General features: G+C 34.3%; 1 protein-coding gene across 1 annotated transcript; it reads left to right on the forward strand.

Annotated features, from left to right (window-relative positions):
* The first annotated feature begins 201 nt into the window (after window positions 1–201).
* Window positions 202–4,682, forward strand: LOC145153961 (T-complex protein 1 subunit gamma-like). Its single transcript, XM_079075507.1, has 13 exons — window positions 202–352; window positions 1,031–1,092; window positions 1,250–1,322; window positions 1,402–1,469; window positions 1,691–1,760; window positions 1,855–1,923; window positions 2,011–2,082; window positions 2,228–2,301; window positions 2,530–3,192; window positions 3,265–3,390; window positions 3,520–3,624; window positions 4,120–4,194; window positions 4,276–4,682. Exons 1-13 carry the CDS (start codon window positions 328–330, stop codon window positions 4,462–4,464), a joined length of 1,671 nt encoding a protein of 556 aa, XP_078931633.1. The 5' UTR covers window positions 202–327; the 3' UTR covers window positions 4,465–4,682.
* The last annotated feature ends 474 nt before the right edge of the window (window positions 4,683–5,156 follow it).

Below are 5,156 nucleotides of genomic sequence, written 5' to 3' on the forward strand. Positions count from 1 at the left end.
AAAATTATATAAAAAGCAATTGAGTGTTTACGAATGAAATGATAAAAATACTTTTTGTTTTTATTTTTATTTTTTAATTTTTTTATATAAAAAGCAAAACATACTAAAGAAAATACATACAAAACTTATGGGCCAACGGCCCATTTTCAAATCGCAAAAATCCCAAGTATTACGCAAAATCAAGCGCTACGACGGAATGTTTGTTTTTGTTATTGTGTGTTCTTGAGAGTTCAGAGAGAGTGAAACACCACACCTGTTTCCCAAGAAGGCTAAGAGAAACCCTAGTGAATACTTCGCACATTCCATTCTACACTCGCATCTGAAGCTATGCAAGCGCCTGTTCTTGTTCTAAGTAAGTATATCTTCTTCCTCTATAGCACGCTCCAGTCTCCACACACATATCGGTGATCTAGTGTTGTGATCTTATAATTTGTTAGCTGTTAAAGCCATTGTTAGTGGCGTTTTATGTTCCTCTGTGTAAAACTGTAAAACCAAAACTCCAGTGATGACCGTGGAAGAACGGATGGTAGAAGGTTTCCGGACCAACTTTTCACTGTAAAAGAGTGGGAAATGGCAAATAAAGACCCCAATGATTCTATAGTTATGTCATTGGGATCGATTCTCATTTTAGCTCTATGTCTCGTTATTATCTTTGGGAGATGGAGTTCGGTTATGTACGTCCTCTGTTCTCAGGCTAGAGTTCCTTTTATGTGGTATTGTGCCGTAACATGGTAATTGTAGTCAAATTTAGTGTGAGGTCTGAGATTTTTAGAATGTTAAACAAGAACTATAGAAATCATTTTGGCTTTGAGAATATTGGATACGAATCACGAAAATGTTCATATCATTTGGTAACTGGTGTACATTAATCTCGATTTATTAGTATTAAAGAGCCAGTGAAAGTCGATATATTCAAAAGCTTTTTGCATGTTACAAAGTTCAAACTAACCTCAGTTAATGCATAAAACTTGGAAATGCTGATTTGTGTACTATTTGAAATGCTGATGTGACTACCATTTGAAATGTACAGATGATTCGCTCACACGTGAATCTGGAACTAAGGTCCATCATGCAAATATCCAAGCTTCAAAGGTAAACAGAACTTGATTTGTGATCAACACATTATCTTTAAAGCCTCTTTAATTCTACTAATTATAATGTCATGGAAGCTACATCATAAAAAATTTGCAGCACCCTAATTGCAAAAAAGATGGGACTAATATTTGATCACTTTACTTCCGGATTGCAGGCTGTTGCTGATATTATTCGCACTACCTTGGGCCCTAGGTCCATGTTAAAAATGCTTCTTGATGCTACAGGAGGTGCTTAAAAATACTTCTTGATGGGACTAATATTTGGTCACTTAATATTTTTAAGTTATTGGTTTTTGTATGATGGCAGGAATCGTGGTCACTAATGATGGAAATGCTATTTTGCGTGAGTTGGATATTGCTCACCCAGCTGCAAAGGTATTTATGATTTGATAATTTTTTTTTAATAAAAATTCATGATTGAATCTTTAACTTGTTTCCACTCTTTCTTCTTTCTTCTGCTTGTGCTAGTTTCATTTAATTTCAACTTTAGGTAGATCTTGTCGACATTTTAATGTCCTTTACACATAAATTCTTTGATTTTTACATATTTAGACAAATATAACTCATCTTTTTTTTAATTTTTTTTACATGTTTAGTCCATGATTGAACTAAGCCGCACACAAGATGAAGAAGTTGGTGATGGAACTACATCAGTTATTGTTCTTGGTATACCTCTTTCAAAATTTTATATCATATGATTGTTTGTTCTTTTTATTATGTATTTTTTTATTTAATATACATTTTTTTCTTTGAATTTTAGCTGGTGAGATGCTTCATGTTGCGGAAAATTTCATTGAGAAGAAGTATCATCCTACAGTAATTTGCCGAGGTACTATTTGGATAATGTTGATATCTTTTCTTCACTTTATGCAAAAAGTCTCTAGTATTAATCATATAAAAAGTATACCTTTTTCAGCTTACAATAAGGCCCTTGAAGATGCTCTTGCTGTGTTGGACAAAATCTCCATGTCTATTGATGTGAATAACCGTAAGCCCCATCACTACTTTTCAATTTTAACTCTCACCAAAACCTTATATCATCAATTAACTAAGCAAAAAGACCAATTAACCATGCTTCTTTCAAGATTTTACCATTTTCAAGATTTTGTTTAAGCATGTACTTCCATCACCAGGTTCAATGATGTTGGGTTTAGTAAAGAGTTGCATTGGCACAAAATTCACAAGTCAATTTGGGGATCTAATTGCAGTAAGTATTATTTTTCTTCCTCCCCCCATGTTTTAGTTAAACCAATCCACATTTTCCGGAACTATATAAAGATCTTTTTTTTTTAATATATTTTGTATTGAAAAGGCTCCTATTTTTTCTTGGATGATCACAAACATGACCAAAATGGGTTGTTTCATTTGACAAATTGGCTACCTTTTTAACCTTTTAACAATTTTTTGATTATCCCTTTTTATAAATATCTTTTAGGATCTAGCACTTGATGCAACAACAACAGTTGGCGTTGATCTAGGCCAGGGAGTAAGAGAAGTAGACATAAAAAAATACATCAAAGTAGAAAAAATCCCAGGAGGGCAATTAGAAGATTCCAAAGTCCTAAAAGGTGTTATGTTCAACAAAGACGTTGTTGTCCCTGGAAAAATGAAAAGAAAAATCATAAACCCACGTGTCATTTTACTAGATTGCCCTCTCGAATACAAAAAAGGAGAGAATCAAACAAACGCAGAGTTAGTCCGAGAAGAAGACTGGGCAGTTTTGTTAAAAATGGAAGAGGAATATATCATGAATTTATGCGCTCAAATACTCAAATTTAAACCCGATTTAGTAATCACAGAAAAAGGACTTAGTGATTTAGCGTGTCATTATCTAAGCAAAGCAGGAGTTAGTGCAATTAGGAGATTAAGGAAAACTGATAATAACAGGATTGCAAAGGCATGTGGGGCTGTTATTGTAAATAGGCCAGATGAGCTTCAAGAATCTGATGTGGGAACTGGAGCTGGACTTTTTGAAGTGAAAAAGATTGGTGACGAGTTTTTTGCTTATATTGTTGATTGTCAAGATCCGAAAGCGTGTACTGTTCTTCTCAGAGGTGCTAGCAAGGATCTTTTAAATGAAGTGGAGCGAAATTTACAGGTTGGTATTTGATTTTTTTATTTTTTTTTCCAAAAATTAATTTGGTATATGATTGAATGGAATGAAAAACAGGATGCAATGTCAGTGGCTAGGAACATTTTAAAACATCCAAAACTTGTCCCTGGTGGTGGTGCCACTGAGTTAACTGTTTCTGCTACATTGAAGCAAAATAGCTCATCAATAGAAGGCATCGAAAAGGTAAAATGTCTTCTTTTAAATTATAAAATTTGGAATTTTATAAATTTTTTAGTTTGGAAATAAAAGATTTAACTTAAAACCAAATAAGCAATTTTATTCATGTGGATTTCTTTTTTTGGTTAAAAACAGTGGCCATATGAAGCTGCAGCTGTGGCATTTGAGGCTATACCCCGAACCTTGGCACAAAACTGTGGTGTCAATGTCATTAGAACAATGACTGCTCTTCAGGGAAAGGCAAGAAATATTTTCTCATTTACATTCTAGTCCCCAAGTATAGTTGATTTTTGCAATTTTAGTCCTTTTTGTAATGTTTTTGATCTGTCTTCCAAGTAAAATGACATTCTTAGTCCCTGTTTTCAGCTTACTTTTGCAATTTTGGTCCTTGTTTAAGGTTTTCGTAACATTTTTGGTCCATGTTCCAAGTAAACTGACTTACTGTGGTCCATTAGTATGGCTGATTTTTGCAAATTTGGTCGCAAAAGTATAGGCATCCACTCATATTACTTGGAAGTTGGAACATAGACCAATATCATTAAGAAAACTGCAAATAAGGACAAAAATTGCAAAATAAAACTTTTTGGGACCAAATTTGCAACAGTCAGCTATACTCAGGGACCAAAAAATGTAACTTACACCTTATTTTAATATAAAAATGTAGCTATACTCAGGGACCAAAAAATGTAACTTACACCTTATTTTAATATAAACATTATTTTTTTGATGCTACAGCATGCAAATGGCGAGAATGCATGGACAGGAATTGATGGAAATACGGGTGTAATTGCGGATATGAAAGAACTTAAGGTACAAATTACAATCTTTCTTTCTTTAATTAGAATCTTCTTCTGCTTATTGTAAATTGACAATTCTACCCTCCCTTTGAAGATTTGGGATGCATACAATGTGAAGGCGCAGACATTCAAGACAGCCATTGAAGCGGCGTGTATGCTTTTAAGAATTGATGATATTGTGAGTGGAATAAAAAAGAGGCAAGCTCCTGGATCTACTCAGCCATCGAAGCCAACTATTGAGCAAGAAGGTGATGCAGACACTGAGCAAATGATTCCCGAGTGATGACGATTAGGGAGGGGTATTATTGTCATTTACTTTTTTCTTTTTTTCTAATGTTGGTTAGTGTTAGGATATGGAGAGTACGCTGCTGTTGTTATATCTTGAAATTTTGGTGCTTCTGTTTTTGGTTATGGGGTTCGCTTTCATTCTTTACCACTCTTAGTGGATGAGTTTATATAACTGTAGGGGGTATTATCGTCATTTGCTACTGTTTCTTTGAATCTTGTGTTGTTTTGTTTTAAGTTTTTTGAAAGGCTTGTGTGTTTAGTAAGGGCTTGGCCTCAAAAGCTTTAGACATGGACCTCCAATCTTAAGTAGAATATACATTTAAGAATTACAAATTGAATCCTAGGCATTTGATATTTTAAGGAAGAAAATGACAAAAAAAATGGCTAACAATATGAAAATGTTTCAAAATCTAATGTATAGTACATAATTGGAAAAGAAAGAAATATTCGGGTAATAACGAATGAAGATTTGGGTCTATCAAGCCAGCTTTCCTCGATGAAAGCCCATAAAAGGGCCCAAAAACTTAAACCCGTCATCAAAGCAAGCCTAAGTCTTCGTTATCATATATATGTAGGCCGGGTCTTTCATCCGGAGAATATTGGGGCACCCTGTGGGGCAATGTGTATAAGTTTGGGCTTTATTAACGTGACTCATTTGACGACTCTATACATGAGTGTTCCCGAGTC

This window comes from Lactuca virosa, chromosome 1 (genome assembly GCF_052849685.1).
Source record: "Lactuca virosa cultivar CGN04683 chromosome 1, Lactuca_virosa_CGN04683_v6, whole genome shotgun sequence".
Lineage (NCBI taxonomy): Eukaryota > Viridiplantae > Streptophyta > Magnoliopsida > Asterales > Asteraceae > Lactuca > Lactuca virosa.

Coding starts and splice junctions, on each gene's coding strand:
- LOC145153961 (XM_079075507.1), top strand. CDS start 328: ATGCAAGCGCCTGTTCTTGTTCTAA. Junction 1,093..1,249: donor CAAATATCCAAGCTTCAAAG/GTAAACAGAACT, acceptor TCCGGATTGCAG/GCTGTTGCTGATATTATTCG. Junction 3,193..3,264: donor AAGTGGAGCGAAATTTACAG/GTTGGTATTTGA, acceptor AATGAAAAACAG/GATGCAATGTCAGTGGCTAG.